Raw genomic sequence first — 16,465 nt, forward strand, 5'->3', positions numbered from 1 at the left:
TTTATTGTAGCTCGGGTTCAATTATTAAAAATGGGAAAGTTTACCTTTATATAATAAGTACTAGCTGTGCGCTGCGGTTTTACCCGCAGTGCTCCACCCAGGCTATAATACGCCTATAATAATATATATGTCATCGCGCTAAGACCAACAGGAGCAGAGCAATGCGGGAGAAACCGCGCGGCACAGCTAGTATTAGTATAAATGTCAATTAATTGGTGTTAAATGTCACGTGAACATGAGAAAAATACGATTTACTCAGAAATCCATTTTAAATTGCAATAAAGATATTATATTGTATTTTGCCTGACTCTTACATCAAATTTAAACGCTATTTAATAACTTCGATTATTAAATATAATTTGAAATAATACTAATATATTTTCATTTTAACACAGCCCCATCTAATAACCTGAAGCCTTAGACCTGAAGTTATAGCAAGGTTTTTTCAATTTCAGATTCGACATGTTCATCCGAGACGCTGTCAACATGAACACGGTTGGAACAATGAAGGTGCTAAAACTAGTGGAAGGCATGAAGAAATTGGAGGTCAGTTACCATTTTTCATAATTCTGATAATATATTATTATTAGCGAAAATGTATTTTCGTCCTTTGTCTTTGTTTCATGTCGCAAGGTATAATAACTACATATTTTATGTTAGCAGTGAAATAGGCTAATTTTTATCTAGGGCACCTGTTATTTTTTGACTCTACAATTAAAACAGCGGATAACAGCTAGTTACTATATATTTTACTATTCGAAATGTATTTGTCTTTTCACGTCACAAGAGTGATTTAACAGTATAATTTTTGTGTCTTAAAATAGTAGGCTATTATCTCCTACGGGAATTTCTTTATGGGTAAAGTTGCAGGTACCAGCTAGAACTTCATTAACCTCTCAACCACCGAGAGGCCAGATCCGACCGCGACACAATTGATTTTCTATTGTGTCTGTGATTCCGGGGCCTAATGGATTATCCTATAAACTATTCGTTGCAGGTGTTCGAGCACGTGTCGACCTCGTACTGCCGCTGCGAGCTGCACACGCTGCAGGAGAAGCTGTACCCGGCGCGCCACTCGCCGCAGCACGTCGCGCACGCCGCGCGCTGGATGGACGACGAGCTGCTGGCGCACTTGCAGCCCAAGTGAGTGCTGCCAGCTTAACTAATGCAGGAGTTGGAGGAAAATATCGACATCGAATCGTGATCGAAGAATCAAAAAATTCGACGACAAACAGTTTGGTTAATTACGGCCTGTACAGTATAAACTCGTGTCTCTGTATGATGATGATGATGATGATAATGATTATACTCACCTGCATTTTAAATAGCAAAATATAGATAACATAGTATTTTCTAGTTTGATTTTACGGGAATATTAGAATAAATCTCCCCGTAACTACGCTCGCTAAAGCGCGTCACACACGGTGAAGATACTATAATATTTTATCTTAAGATACTGTTATATTTTATATTACAGTATCTTAACGCATCCGGTATCAGCGTTCGGACCATCATTTTTCTTTTTGTCATTGCGTACTAAGACCCCTGTAGAACTGCCATCCTGTTACAAATGACCCACGTCATTATGCGTTATGCAGATACCGGATGCGTTAAGATACTGTAATATAAAATATAACAGTATCTTAAGATAAAATATTATAGTATCTTCACCGTGTGTGACGCGCTTAAGTGTGCGTTTTGGAATGGCAAAAAAATGGGAAAAGGAATAAATCGCGTTTAAATTCGTTAAAGTCTTCAATCGAAAATATAATATTGACAGAGAACCATAATATTACTGATTCCACACTATATTTACCATAAATTAACTATTTCCAGATTAATAGAGCCTCAGCCGAACACATACGCGTATACAAAGAATCTGACAGAGGATCTGGTCACACAGTATGAAGGGAAGTTTCCAATCGTTATTGCGAGACCTTCCATTGGTAAGTCCTATTCAGTAAACTCTAAATGTAGAAAATGTAGACTTTAATTGACGTCAGTCGCAATCGTCTAAAAACTTGCTTTTAGGTAATTAATAATTTTACGAGATTAGTTGGTAGTCATTTTTTTAAGGCATACATTTTTTGACTATTTTGACATTTTTTTTTTTATTAATTCTGAATCGAAAACTAGCTCTTACCAAAAGTTTTTTTAAATCCTTTATATTGTAAATTATATATTATAAAGCACTTTCAGCACTACAATATTGCTTATGTTTATGTGCGGTGATCACTTACTTAACACCAGGTCCACAAGCTCTTCCTGCTTTGTCAAAAAAAAAACTTTACACAAAGATTTAATATTTCAGTGACGGCTGCATACAAAGAGCCTTTACCAGGCTGGGTGGACAATTTTAATGGTCCTACGGGTCTGCTAATTGGAGCTGGGAAAGGTAATCATAATAAAAACAATGCAATCACTTTTATTTAACATCGACAATAAAAATAAATACAGTAAAATATATTAAAATGGTTGAGGTTATGCTTACGCGTAACGATATTTTTGGTTCAATTAAAAAAAGTAACGTTAATTCTAATGTTAATTATATTCAAACCAAATCCTTTTCGAATAATAAATTGCCAACCGATACATCTCATCTTTTAATATTTCATATTTTACAATAGGTACCTACCCTTATTAATACCATAATACAAACCCTTTTTATTACAACGCCATCTAGTGGTGAAGTGCACACACAATTGTCTTGTTTATGTTTATGGTCGATATCCGACCAATTATTTGAAGATCACTTATTGAATGCTTTTTTCTATAATTTTAATTATATTATTTAATATTATGGCATTCTCGAATGCTATAAAATTTGAAATTATTAGAATTATAGCAAAAATACGATCATCTTTTGGTATAAAACGCAGGTTTGCATTCGGCCTCGTGATCCATCTTTAAAAAAGCTACTGTAGGTACCTATTTTTAAGAATTGGTGTATCACAATAAACTGTTAAATAAAAAAAATATATTTTCAGGTGTTATCCGCACGATGCATTGCAATGAAAACTATTTAGCTGATGTGATGCCCGTGGACATGGCGGTCAACGCTTGCTTATTGCTCGCGTATCTTACTGCTCTTGATAAGTGAGTATTTCGTTGTACTAGTAACTTACCGCGGCTTCGGTTGGATTGATGTCATTGACAAAGTACCATATTTAAACTGCTATTATCCTAATCATCAAAAGGTTTAAAATATGTTACAAGTTTATTTTTATTTTTAAATGATGTGGGTAAATACATGCGCATCAATTCAATCAGCATTCGATCATATCGTGCGCACGGTTTTGTCCAAGGCGAATGACTGCATCTAACGTAAAGACAATCAAAATTATAAATATCAAAACTATATCCACGGTTGCACGGCGACTGCATGAACAGCGGCTCATGCGACGTTGCCGCACCGCACGGCGAACGTAACGCATGAACAGCGGCGGACGCGACGTTGCCGCGCCGCACGACGAACGTAACGCATGAACAGCGGCTCATGCGACGTTGCCGCACCGCACGGCGAACGTAACGCATGAACAGCGGCGGACGCGACGTTGCCGCGCCGCACCACAAACGCATTGAAGAGCGGCTGACGCGACGTTGTCACTCCGTGAACACAGTTTTGTTTATTTCTAATTTCGACACTAGATGCGAGCATTCTACTGTCTTATTATTGTTGTAAATAGGTATTTATTTTTTGTTTATGTTAACAGAAAAACAAAGAATCAAAGTAATGTGGTAACTTCAGAATTCAGCTTATCATAATTCATAATATTATTATTAAAATAACCGGTTATTTATATTTTTTTATTAACACAGTACAAACATTTTTTCCAATATTTTGTTCTTATTTCCAGGCCAAAAGAAATCCGTGTATGTAACGTGACGCAATCAGGAGTGAATCCTCTCACTTGGGGACATGCTTTAGATTTGGGTAAGTTTCAATGAAATAATATAATACCTACGTGTAAGTTGCTTATAATAATAATAATTTATTTATAAATAGAACATCAGAGGTCCACTTGTAAGTATTATTTAGTAGCCGGTAAATTTTTAATAGTTTTTATATTATGTATTATAATATGTTCAGCGGATACTTACTATTTTATTTTTAAATACGACTGTTTAGAGTGTTTTAGTAGATGCATTATATTTTTTATACTTTTTGAAGTGAAACTTCTTTAGGCGCGTTGAGAGTAAAATTTCAAGGTCGCATCCTGGCAATACCGTCACGCCATGGAGTAAGGCAACGATTTTGGTATCTTTCAAGTATCTTTGAATCTTGCCAAAGAAGTTTCACTTCTGACACGCTATTTTTAACCTATTACAGTAGATGATATATTTTTTTTTGAACCCTACAGGTCGCATCCACGTGCAAGAGTTCCCGTTCTCCGTGTGCCTGTGGTACCCGGGCGGCTCGGCCAAGTCGTCCCGCGCCGCGCACCGCCTCGCCGCGCTGTTCACGCACCAGCTGCCCGCTTATATTGTGGACCTGCTCATGTTCCTTATGGGCAAGAAGACCTTGTGAGTATAGCTGTATTAGCGCCGTGTTGTGACGTCACAGCTGCCCGCTTATATCGTGGACCTGCTCATGTTCCTTATGGGCAAGAAGACCTTGTGAGTATAGCTGTATTAGCGCCGTGTTGTGACGTCACAGCTGCCCGCTTATATTGTGGACCTGCTCATGTTCCTTATGGGCAAGAAGACCTTGTGAGTATAGCTGTATTAGCGCCGTGTTGTGACGTCACAGCTGCCCGCTTATATCGTGGACCTGCTCATGTTCCTTATGGGCAAGAAGACCTTGTGAGTATAGTTGTGCTGTGACATGACAGCTGTCGATTGAAATAAATAAAGCATGATGTACACATGACGAGCTGAGAGGCGAAATTTTTTAATCTGAAATTTCATTAGACGGAAACTTTTACTCCTTCACGCAAAAACTGCTGAACCGATTTTCATAAAATTTGGCATAAAAATTTTTCTGATGGTATTTGGATTAACACGCAAGATTTATATTTTTTTTTACATAGTGGCAAATAAAACGCTTTCTACTACTATTTCAAGATACTACGAGAACGGAGACTATACGGTTTTTCCTTTGACAAGCTCTGAAAAGCTACCTAGTTATCTTAATTTCATTTTTTCCATTTCAGTATGGTCAAAATCCAGAAGCGCGTGAACTATGGTCTAGAAGTGTTGCAGTACTATACCACTAAGGAATGGTACTTCGAGAATGACTTCTATCGCTCACTACCGGACCGCGTGTCGGAGAATGATAGAAAAGTGTTCTACACTGACATGAGAGTAAGTTCATTAAACGCTTATTTGATAAATGTATTTACGTAGATAATAATTAATAATGTAGGCTTCTTACACATTCTCCTATTAGGTGAATGTGCTATTATGTTTCAATTATAATTATATTCACATTATATTTTAAATAATCTACACTCATACTAGTTACGTGGTTTACAGATCAAACTAAGTTTGTTGACAGATTACTTTGAGATTTAAATACTTAAATACTTTATTTTACTTTTTAAATACTTCAATTGACACAGTTAAAATTATTCAGGGTCATTAAAAACAAACATGGATGGCGTTCTGTTTTTAATCACAGAATATGCGTAAAAAAATTATAAGGTGATGTCGATAGAACGTCGAACGTAGGATTTATAGAAAAGTTAGGCAAATGATTTAAATTTCCATTCAACTACTTGCCTAGGCATATCATTAAAATCAATATTTACAGCTAGTGGAATGGAGTCCCTACATCCGTAACTACATAAAGGGAGCCCGTGAGTTCTGCTGCAAGGAAGATCCGAGCACGCTGCCTGCGGCGCGCCGCCGGCAAAGACAGTAAGTACATATTAGAGAAATAAAGAAAAGAAGGAAAAAGTTTATTCTATAATGTACAGATTTGAAACAAAATAACTTTGGTACAAGAATTAAGAATAATAACAATCTTCTAATGAATTTTTCCTCATATTGCAGCTGTGTAAATTATAAAACATATGTATTTTTAATAACATATATTTCTTATTTTCAGACTGTACTACCTGGATCTTCTAGTGCAAACATTAGTGTATGGACTCCTTGCTTACTTCGTCTACTACTACATTATCCGAATTTTAATACAAGTATAGCACTAATGCCATTGTAAATAGAGTCTATTTTCCGCTGAACTGCCTCAGGTCTACAATGTTACCACTACAAAAATTCAAATAAAAAAAGATAAGCTCAATTTGACAGCTGTCAAAAGTGTCATTTGACAGATGACATGACGTGACATTTAACAGGGAAATTCGGTAAAATTTTAGGGAGCTATGTTTTATGAGCCACGAATAGTATTAAGATGTTATTTGATTTTACTGTATTGTTATGCTTATCTAGTGACAGTCATACTTTATTGTTTATTAGTTCATTTAGCAATATGTTTGTGAATGTATGCCTTCATTTTGCGAGTTACCATGTATAAAAAAATGTGTGCGTGTACTAGTGTACACACGTAGGAAGTGAAACTTCTTTATGACCTTATTTTTCAAAAAATATTTTACTATATGCAACTTTACAGAAATACGTCGAATCACGCGTGGTAGGGATAAGAAAAAGATGGCGCGTAACGGAAAAATGTCACGCGTAACGAAAAAATGTTACACTAAATTTTTTTCTAACCCCGATAAACAAGTTTGTAACCTGTCATGGTTCTCTGCACATTATGACTGCAAAGATGAGGAAACTGATAAAAACAAATTTTAGAGTTGCATTTGAATTCTCCGATTAACTAAAAAAGAAACTTAAAACCTTTTTTTGTTAATTTATGTGTACACAATAGTTATAACAATGAATAGCTGTTCTAATACTTATGGCGAATTTAAAATAATATTTTTGTGCGTTCCCTGCGAAATATTTGCATTTTTATGTGACTCAGAATACTGTCGCTAGATGGCATTAATTTCATCTAGTTATTGTTATGGTTATTATAGCTTCAATTTTAAAAATAAGTGTAAATATAAAAACGTATTTAATCGATAGGTTTTTAATTGTCTTAAGATAATGCATTTATATTTGTTATGATAATAGATGTCAATTTCAAATATACAAATATTTGTGGGCTTGCCTGTGTAACAAACTCAATTAAATGGAAAAAGTCATATCAGAAAAATTGTTAGTTTATTCAAATTACACACAAATGACAGATAAAATAAACGTCCGCAAAATTTATATAACATTATAACATAATATGTCAGAAAAATAAAAGTTACCATATTAATATTGTGAATGTAATGAAAACCAATCAAATTTAAAACATCGTCGAACTATCTTGTAATTACAAAATGTACAAAAAAGTTCAATTGGTTGTGATTTGTAACCACGGAATAATATTACATAAGTTTTAGTACCTCATTTTGTATGCATTATTTTAGAATTTAGAATAAATCGAATTATAAAATTGTATGCTTTTTATTTTACCTGAAACCCTAACCATACTTACTAATATACATAATTATTTTATTACTTTTATTATAATACTAGATTTCCGCCTGAGGCTTCGCCCGCGTTTTCAAAGGAAAAACCCGCATAGTTCCCATTCCCGTGGGATTTCCGGGATAAAACCTACTTATGCTATGAGTTAATCCAAGTTACCCCGCTATATGTGTGCTAAATTTCATTGTGATCGGTTCAGTAGTTTATGGGTGAAAACCATAGGCATAGATACATAGATAATTACATGTGATAATTACAAACCTTTCCTCTTTATAATATTAGTATAGAAATATAGAGAACAAGGCAAAAACCACAGAACATATAAAAGAGGTAAACCTCTTTTATATTATGTTCTGTGGCAAAAACATTATTAAAATTGCAATGAACGGAGATCGCAACTACAAACAGCTAATTAGTTACATAGGTTGCCTATTCAATAAAATCTTCAGTATTGTAGTTGTAGTTAATTTTTTATGAGATGTAACAATCAACTTACTAACAACAAAATACTTGAAATGTATATTTAATTATTTATCTAACTAACTACCTACTTATAAAATTCTGAATAATAAAAAATTAAAGAAGTACCTAGAAAAACATGTTTTACTAGGTGATTCTATAATAATTAAAGCTATCCTACTAATTCCTACTTTCCTACTAATATGATAAATGCGAAAGTTTGTGAGGATGGATGCATGTTTGTTACTCTTACACGCCAATACCACCTACTTACTGAACCGATTACAATGAAAAAAATGATAGGTATAATATAATAGGTATAGAGGGTAACTTGGATTAACACACATAATAGGTTTTACCCCGGAAACGGGAACTATGCGGGTTTTTCTAAGAAAACGCGGGTGAAGCCGCGGGTGGAAAGCTAGTAAGCTGTAATTGAAGTTTTTCAAACTAATAGCACAGGATAGTAATTAATAAGTAGTACAGCTAATTATTAATAGGTAATTTTATATACTGACGATTACGATACATACCGGAAACGTAGGTATCTATATATTTTTATCTATCCACTCTCTACTGTGAGATGGTGTTATTACAAAAATAAAAATAAAAAAAATTCAAAATTTATTTATTTTTCACAAAATTTTTACAAACTATTACATACAATGTAGTTGTACAATTACAAGAATTAAAATTTGAAAAATATACCCTCCACCCTTTGATTAGTGTCGCGTCGGGAATAAAAATGTTTTTGATCAATAAAATAATTCACGGTCACCCTAAAAATATGTTTGTTTTTTTTTATTTTACTTACCCTGTGGAAAGAAGAGCGGCTACTGGTTTACGACTATTTTTGTAATAAGAAACCCAATTGTAACCGAACAATGATTCAGTATAAATTATTAATTATTTTAATACAATCGAACTATCGAACTCGAAGTCAATCGACAATAATTTTATTCAACGCGCGGGAAATTTAGCAAATTTTTTTTCTTCATAGATAATATTTTCAACGCGGGAATCAACATTTTAGTGTTACCAGAATGAATATAATGAATTATGTTTAAATGTTGTTGTGGTTTAAATGCATTAAAATCTGTTGATTTTTATCTTTATAAAAAAACATCGAATGTGAACTTTACGTTTTTTTTATCAATTAAAAAAATATACGGTAATTTTATGATATCTATGGTTCAAGTCTTGTGACATATTTTTTTTACTAGCAACAAAAATCTATTTCTGTGTCTTGGTGTCATTCAAGAATTGACCTATGAACTGTCAAAAAATTTTCGGAAACTTGCATTTAGTAAATAGAATATTATAATTAGATTTTATTAATTTATAGATAAAATGTCTGATAATAATAAAGAAGTAGAAAAGAAAGATGTTGACCCTGAGCTCGATGATCTGTTGGACAGTAAGTAAAACGTTTATAATTAATTTATTTTCGTAACCTTATCTCGGCGATGTTACACAACAATATATATTAGTTTTACCTTGATTAAAATTAAATTTTAATGCGTAGAATATCTTTCCCATATGATTGTGACCTACATATAAAGTCTTAAACTGAAAATATAATATTTATTATGATTTAAAGGTAACAAAAAATTAATGCCTGGGTTTTAAAATTATTCAAATTTATTCTTCTCATCCAATATTAATAGGTTAAGGAGTGACTGACATGTTTGTTTTGTAATATTTAAACACCATTCATCAAACAATTTTATCATTCACATGGCCATTTTCATGGTGACATCCTATTATTCAAGAACTTAATTATAATAATTTATAAAATAAAACTAAACTAAATACACTGAAATTATTCAACTTCGGTTCTTAACTTCTATTATACTTAAAAGTAAATTATTAAAATTTCCTTATTTGACATCCTTCATTTATTGATTTGATAATAATATAAGTACTGGACATGAAAATTATAAATCTATACTAATATTAAGTATAAAGAGGAAAAGTTTGTAAGTATGTATGTATGTATGTATGGTTTCACGCATAAACTACTGGACCGATTTCAAAAATTCTTTCACCATTAGAAAGCTGCATCTTCACTGAGCAACATAGGATATATTGCATTTTGAAAAAAAAATAGAGATCCTTACCAAAAATGCAATAAAGTAACGAAAGGTGTAAAAAATTCCTCAAAAAAAGTTCTGTCATCGCGTGCGCTGCGGAATCTATGGAAGATAGAACAAAAAAATGTTCTACGGTATTATAGAATGGATCAATATCTACAAGAAAGTCCGCGATACCATATGTCCATCTTCAGTAGTTATGTTACTACAACAACTTTTTTACGTTTTCAAAGTAAATAGAAGTGCCGACAGTAATCAAACCATGTTATCCATACACATATTATATTAATCCTTATCCCATTAAATGATGTTTTCTTATAGACTGTTTCAATACCAGCAAAATACTTTTTAAATGAAAATAATTGGATATTCCATTCAAAAGATATAACGAATTTTTAAAAGAGTCAATCCACAGAAAATAGTAGGTATACTGTTCGAGCAGGCCGATATCGTAGGCACAATATCGCTATCTATGCGAGTGAAACCGCAGGGCATTGCTAGTTTTTAAATAAAGGAAAGTTCATGGAGGAACTCGGGTGGTTTCAGTTCCCTCTCTCAAGCAAAAAAGGTGCTTGACATTGAGTTGCAGAGAAATGCCTGTATTATTAGTATAGGTTAATTGATATATAAATATAATAAATAAATATTATAGGACATTATTACACAAATTGACCTAGTCCCACAGTAAGCTCAATTAAGGCTTGTATTGTGCGACGATAAATATAATATTTAATAAATACAAATATATAGATAACACCCAGACCCAAGAACAAATAATTGAGTTCATCACACAAATATTTGCCCTGACCGGGGATCGAACCCGGGACCGTCAGCTCAGTAGGCAGTTACTTTACCACTGCGCCAACCGCGTCGTCGAAATTATGATTATTATTAGTATAGATCAATTCCTAATGTTTTGTTAATTCAAGGTGCCTTACAAGACATGACAAAGAAGCCGGCAGAACAGCCGGTAGCCACGGACGGGCAGAACATTTGGAGCGAGGAGTTCATCAAGGAAGCCGCGGCACAGTTTGAGAGCAATATGGCCGCAATACTCGGTAGCTTTAGCGGGATGCCAGGTGAGTGTGTAGTTTTGTAGTTGATTGAATAGGAAGAAATATTGTATTTGATATATTATGAAGAATGTACAATTACAAAAATACCGTAAAGTTTTACAAAAATATAGTAAAGTGGAACTAGTGAATTGTGTGTTTCTATTACTATAAAATGCAGTTCCATCAAGAGGTAACAATATAAAGTATAAATTATAAAATACCATACGTATTAATAAATGTTAAGTTTACATGGAAACTATTTGAAATAAAAATAAGATAGGAAGAGAATATAATTTTATATATGAATATGTCTATTTAAACCCAACGAGCTAACAAATACTAGTGCGGTTTAAATCTAGCTGCATTGCAAGGGAATAGGCAAGTAGTTGAATTAAATTTTTCAAACAAAACAGTAATCTTTTCTATTTATTTTCATTAAAATGAAAAAAAAAAATATGTTCATAAAAAAATAACTCATTCTAAGTATTTAATTTTAATTAATCCTTTTTTATTGCAGAGGAACAAATATCACAAGAACAAATTGCACAAACTTTCTCAAAAATGGCAGGTTTGTAGAGTTTTAAATTTTAATAATAAGTATTAATAAACTTTTTATGTTATGTAGTTTTATTAGTCCTCACCAACATTACTTTACTAATATTATAAATCTAAGTAACTCTGCCTATTTGTCCATTTGTCTGTCTGTATAAAATTACTTCACACCTCAATCACTAAACCGAATTGGATAAAACTTGGTACAAATATAGTTTAACAAATATGGGCGGGTTGCTAGCTATATTTATATAATTTAAAAAAATGTATTTTAATAAATAATATAATAACTTACAGAAGCAGCAGCTCAAGTGCTCAAGCCTCAAGCGGAAGGCAGCGAGGTGCAAGCTACAGAGCCTGACCCCAATGTACAGGATAAAATTGATGAGGTCCGCTACACTTATGGAAGTGAAACTTCTTTATGGGGGTTGGAAAAAAATTTAGTGTAACATTTTTCCGTTACGCGTGACATTTTTCCGTTACGCGCCATCTTGTTCTTATCCCTACCACGCGTGATTCGACGTATTTCTGTCAAGTTGCATATAGTAAATTGTTTTTTGAAAAATAAGGTAAACTATAAAGAAGTTTCACTTCTTACGTGTGTACACTAGTACACGCATACATTTATTTTTATTTACTAATATTAAACGCAAAAGTTAATGAGGATGGATGGATATTGCACGCCTCATAAGCGAAGCGTTGAGGTGGGTACTACTGTCACTTCGCGCAAAACATCTGATTTTTCAAACTTAAAATGTCTTTATGTATCCATACATTGCACTTGTAAGATAATACATACACACACATATTAAGAAAAAACACTATTTTTAACGTTCATGATAATTTTGATGTCATTTTTGTTATTTAAACTAGTTAAAAAACAGTTTAAAAAAGTTCTGTCTTGGACGTCCGTGTGTCTGTATGTGCGGATCCTTTTTCTTGTTAACACGATAGTGACCGAAATACTTTACTAATCGAGTCTTTTTTTTTCTCTTTCGCTTGAGTATGCTCAGGAATAGAACCCTTTCATTTTTCAGGGTCTGATTCGATGTGGTTTAATTGTTATTAAATAAACAAAAATAATAATTAATAAATATTTATTGAAAAAAAATTATGAGGCGTGCACTTTTGGATTTTCCAAATTATTTGTTATTCTTCTCACTTAAAAACTACTGAACTGATTACAATGAAATTTGGTCTGAAGAAACAGAACAAAACATATACTAGTGGTCCGCCCCGGCTTCGCCCGTGGTACCTACATGTTTAAACTATCCTATCTCTCAAGTTGGATCGAACTGCACATGGTGTGTGCACATAATCGATTGAGTGGTTTAGGAGTCCATTGAGGACAAACATTGTGACACGAGATTTTTATATATTAAGATTTGTATAAATATGATAACAAAATAAACTCAAACATTAATTTATTCAATTAGACTACTATTTAGTAGCACTTTCGAATCGTCATTACATAAGTATTTTTAACATTTACCACCGATTCGGAAAGCAGTATCTATGGAGAAGAACCGGCAAGAAACTCCATAGTTGCTCTTTTAAATCATGTCAATATTACATAATATGTAACTTATATCTAACTACATAATGTATCATAAAATAAAAAATAAATTTAACGTTCCCAGGTATCAGCGGCGATATCACAAACGCTACAAAACCTGAACACAAACACAGAGAGCTTACAGACCCCGTTCTCAGACGCAGACCTCGCCAGTATGTTCAGTAACTTCAATCTGGGCGACGCGGGACAAACGGTGAGATGAAAATCTGAATTAAAATAAAGGTAGAAATTGGCCATAAAAATAATATATACAGTGCAACCTCGATATTACAAATCGGAAGGGAACAAATAAATATTCATTATATCAAGTAATTCGTTGAACTGAGGTTCGTTATGTTGAGGTTAGGTTGGTCTAAAATTCGTTATAAAGAGGTCTTTTACGTTTCTGATCCATTTCAACTTGAATCTTTAACAATAGTGACGAGCAGCAGTGTTCACATTACTTTCCAATTTCCATTAAACAAAAATGATCGTTTTACGAACAAAAGCATGTCGGAACCTGTCGCGACATGAATCACATACTATGAGAATCATTACATTGGTTGGAACTTTATATAAAGGTTTTGGGTTGACGAAATTCGTTAATTAGAGGTATTTATACTTTTCTTGATAGTTAAAAATTCGTTATGAAGAGGTTGTTCGCAAAAAATGTTCGTAATGTAAAGGGATATTTTATATTGAATCTTATGGACAATTCACGGGGATTACGAAAATTTGTTAAATCGAGGAAATCGTTATATTGAGGTATGTTATATTAAGGTTGCACTGTAATAATATATATATATATATATATATTTCAGGACGGCAACATGTTTGTCCCATTCATGCAAGGTATGATGCAGTCGCTGCTCTCTAAGGAAGTGTTGTATCCGTCGCTCAAGGAGCTTGTGGACAAATACCCCGCTTGGTTGGAGGCAAATAGGGGCAAGATTGAGGCAAAGGAATTAGAGAGGTAAGGGGCAAAACATACAAAAAAAAATTGGTTGTCTATAAAGTCGGTTTACTGACGATAGTTGAACGTGACAACGTCCGATTGTGCTTCTTTGTCGCTCGTTCCGCGCTCTCGCTTGCACTTCAAGCCTTACATGGAACGCCTCAGAGCGAGGTAACGCCGCATGAGTCATGTTTTTTCGTGCGTGCAGCCGGCTCTATCGAATTATAAGACGTTGTCACGTCAAAACGAAAGAAAATGTATATATGTCTATAAGTGAGAGTCCCATCAAATTCGGTCCACCTGTTCCAGATATTAGTCGGAACAAGTAGACAGACAGACAAAAATCGTATTTGCATTTGGTATATGCATCCATATGCATTTGGAAAAGAACTGTTATTTATTATTGTTATAGATTTATGAATTCATATAAAAAATATGAATTATAAATAAGTAATTAAAATTGTTGATTTTGTATTATATTTATTTACTAGCTTACCGCCCGCGGCTTCGCCCGCTCTGTCTAAAACCTAATGAATTATATATACTAAAACCTTCCTCTTGAATCACTCTATCTATTAAAAAAAACCGCATCAAAATCCGTTGCGTAGTTTTAAAGATTTAAGCATACAAAGGGACATAGGGACAGAGAAAGCGACTTTGTTTTATACTATGTAGTGATTAAAACAATTGATTTTGTATTATATTTAATTATTAACATATTTTTCGTTATAGGTTCGAGCAACAACAAGATCTAATGCAGCGTGTGTGCGCTGAGCTCGAGCCGGAAAGTGAAAGTGACTCGGAAGATGTCAAACGGGCAAGGTTCCAGACTGTACTCGAACTTATGCAGCGGGTAGGTGGTTGATTGATTGATTGTTTGATTGTTGATTGATTGTTTGATTGTTGATTGATTGGTGATTGTTTGTTTTTTATTTTTTATTTATTATAGAGATTTTCTTACAATCTGCTTTTTTTCGATCGCTGCGCTGTCACGGCACGGTGAAAAGACGCGGGTTCGAATCCCGACTCGTGATCAAATTCTATCTATTCTTAAAAATATAGATTAAAAATGTATAAATAAGTATATTGGTAAAGATATCTAAGATAATTAATATTATTTATTGTCAATAAGGAAGCGCTTCACCATAATTTTAAATTTATTTTTTGTATTTTAAGTTTTTTTTATATTTTGAACATTTATAAGATTGTATTTTAATTTTGATATTTCATCTGTCACGTAAATGTTGGTCAATATAATTTTAAAAGAGCAACTATGGAGTTTCTTGCCGATTCTTCTCCATAGATACTGCTTTCCGAATCGGTGGTAAATGTTAAAAATACTTATGTAATGACGATTCGAAAGTGCTACTAAATAGTAGTCTAATTGAATAAATGAATGTTTGAGTTTTGAGTTTTTAATAAAATGAATATATAACATTACAGATGCAAGACCTCGGGCAGCCTCCCACAGAGCTAGTGGGAGACATCGCGGCTCCGCCCGAAGGGTTCGCGCCCGCGCCCGGACAGGATCCCAGCCAGTGTTGTGTTATGTAGACATACATACATACATACATACATACAGATTGTACTAACTGACAGATAGACGGACTGACGGACAGACGGACGGATGGACTGACACACAGACTTACCGACTGAAAACTTAACAACTAAAACAGAGTTACCAACTACGCAATCTATTGCGTATAATAATCTATAGGTCTATATCTACAGGACCCCAGCCAGTGCTGTGTTATGTAGACACACATACAGACAGACAGATTGTACTAACTAGAACGACATATTGACGGATGGACAAATTCAAATTCAAATCATTTATTGCATACCAATACATTTATACATACATATTAGCAATCTTATACAGATATTGCAATACAATAGGTCATATTATATTAAAGTTAAGTTTTCTGGCCTTTTTAAATTCAATACTAATACATATAAAGATTTGCAGTTTGAACCTACGCGCACTTATTAGACAATATAAAAAGAACGAAATTAAAATCTTAAAACATGCGCATGCTATAAGACGATAAAACTTTATTATATATTTATTCTATTATTTTTAAAACTCTAGAAATGAAGCTTCACAACCCTATGTACAACCAGAGAGAATGCAACATCTTCTAGTTGTTACCACTTACCAACAAAATATACCAACTAAATAATTTTGAATTTTAACTAGAGCACGACAAACATACAGACAGATTTGTACTAACTAGAAGACAAGAAAACAGAATTACCAACTACGTAATAGACCAAACAGAGCATACTAAAAGCAGGCTTATCAACT

At 33.4% G+C, this 16,465-nt stretch overlaps 2 protein-coding genes across 2 annotated transcripts in view; both read left to right on the forward strand.

The window, feature by feature from the left end:
* LOC149895628 (putative fatty acyl-CoA reductase CG5065) overlaps positions 1 to 7,440 on the forward strand; it is a 31,441-nt gene extending 24,001 nt beyond the window's left edge. Inside the window, exons 4-13 of the mRNA XM_090118482.1 lie at positions 456 to 546; positions 998 to 1,143; positions 1,837 to 1,946; positions 2,312 to 2,395; positions 2,988 to 3,096; positions 3,858 to 3,934; positions 4,362 to 4,524; positions 5,154 to 5,304; positions 5,753 to 5,859; positions 6,050 to 7,440. Of these exons, the coding sequence (XP_089974608.1) occupies positions 456 to 546; positions 998 to 1,143; positions 1,837 to 1,946; positions 2,312 to 2,395; positions 2,988 to 3,096; positions 3,858 to 3,934; positions 4,362 to 4,524; positions 5,154 to 5,304; positions 5,753 to 5,859; positions 6,050 to 6,146 (1,135 nt within the window). The 3' untranslated portion in view covers positions 6,147 to 7,440. The remainder of the gene's footprint in view (positions 1 to 455; positions 547 to 997; positions 1,144 to 1,836; positions 1,947 to 2,311; positions 2,396 to 2,987; positions 3,097 to 3,857; positions 3,935 to 4,361; positions 4,525 to 5,153; positions 5,305 to 5,752; positions 5,860 to 6,049) is intronic.
* A 1,756-nt stretch (positions 7,441 to 9,196) lies between these two features.
* Positions 9,197 to 15,802, forward strand: Pex19 (peroxisomal biogenesis factor 19). Its single transcript, XM_090118539.1, has 8 exons — positions 9,197 to 9,364; positions 10,970 to 11,119; positions 11,613 to 11,663; positions 11,945 to 12,036; positions 13,288 to 13,416; positions 14,024 to 14,175; positions 14,890 to 15,010; positions 15,601 to 15,802. The coding sequence occupies exons 1-8, from the start codon at positions 9,298 to 9,300 to the stop codon at positions 15,709 to 15,711; spliced, it is 873 nt and encodes a 290-aa protein (XP_089974665.1). The 5' UTR covers positions 9,197 to 9,297; the 3' UTR covers positions 15,712 to 15,802.
* Positions 15,803 to 16,465: the final 663 nt, after the last annotated feature.

Source organism: Colias eurytheme, chromosome 30 (assembly GCF_061535395.1).
Source record: "Colias eurytheme isolate Ceu_HAF_F1 chromosome 30, ilColEury1 Martin Lab GWU primary, whole genome shotgun sequence".
Lineage (NCBI taxonomy): Eukaryota > Metazoa > Arthropoda > Insecta > Lepidoptera > Pieridae > Colias > Colias eurytheme.

Bases quoted from the DNA above. Each gene is read 5' to 3' on its own strand.
- Pex19 (XM_090118539.1), top strand. From the start codon at position 9,298: ATGTCTGATAATAATAAAGAAGTAGAAAAGAAAGATGTTGACCCTGAG. The intron at 13,417-14,023 runs GTGAGATGAAAA...TATATATTTCAG, and splicing joins TGGGCGACGCGGGACAAACG to GACGGCAACATGTTTGTCCC. The intron at 14,176-14,889 runs GTAAGGGGCAAA...TTTTCGTTATAG, and splicing joins GAGGCAAAGGAATTAGAGAG to GTTCGAGCAACAACAAGATC.